The 456-nt window shown below is 67.1% G+C and overlaps 1 protein-coding gene across 1 annotated transcript in view; it reads right to left on the bottom strand.

Annotated features, from left to right (window-relative positions):
* LOC103921164 overlaps positions 1-456 on the bottom strand; it is a 10,366-nt gene that overhangs the window by 2,864 nt on the left and 7,046 nt on the right. The window contains exons 5-6 of the mRNA XM_009329082.1: positions 229-381; positions 83-145 (exon numbers count right to left, since the gene is read on the bottom strand). Of these exons, the coding sequence (XP_009327357.1) occupies positions 83-145; positions 229-381 (216 nt within the window). The remainder of the gene's footprint in view (positions 1-82; positions 146-228; positions 382-456) is intronic.

The raw sequence follows: 456 nt of genomic DNA, 5'->3' as shown, positions 1-456 counted from the left end.
CCAGAGCCACCCCACCCTGGGACGTGGCCCCGTCTCAGGCTGGATCTGGGGTACTGGGGCAGCCCGAAGCATCTGAACCCACCGTGAAGGGGAGGTGGCGGAGGGTCCTGCCTGCCGTGGCCGACTGCCTCCCTGGAGCATGGCGCTGGAAGAGAGGAGGGGAGAGGAGGCAGGAGGTGGCAGCAGGGTCTGCCCACCCTGTCCCCCTCTGTCTGGCTCCCGGCTCACCTTGGAGCACCTGGAAGGTGACGCTGAGCAGGGCGACGACGGAGGCCACCAGGATGCACTTGTTGAGGGTGAGCCCTTCCCAGAGGAGCGGCTCCTCCGCGGGGTCCAGGCTGGGGGGCTCCACCTTCCCCTGCACGGGAAGGCTCTTTGGGACTGGGGACCCCCAAGGAAAACAGCATTACTGGGGGAGCTGAGAAGTGGCAAAAGGGGTGCTAAGGGGGGTGGGAA

This window comes from Pygoscelis adeliae, unplaced genomic scaffold (assembly GCF_000699105.1).
Source record: "Pygoscelis adeliae isolate BGI_AS28 unplaced genomic scaffold, ASM69910v1 Scaffold537, whole genome shotgun sequence".
NCBI classification, from domain to species: Eukaryota; Metazoa; Chordata; class Aves; order Sphenisciformes; family Spheniscidae; genus Pygoscelis; species Pygoscelis adeliae.
The sequence above is the reverse complement of the archived record's forward strand: the minus strand, read 5'-3'. Positions and strand labels throughout refer to the sequence as shown.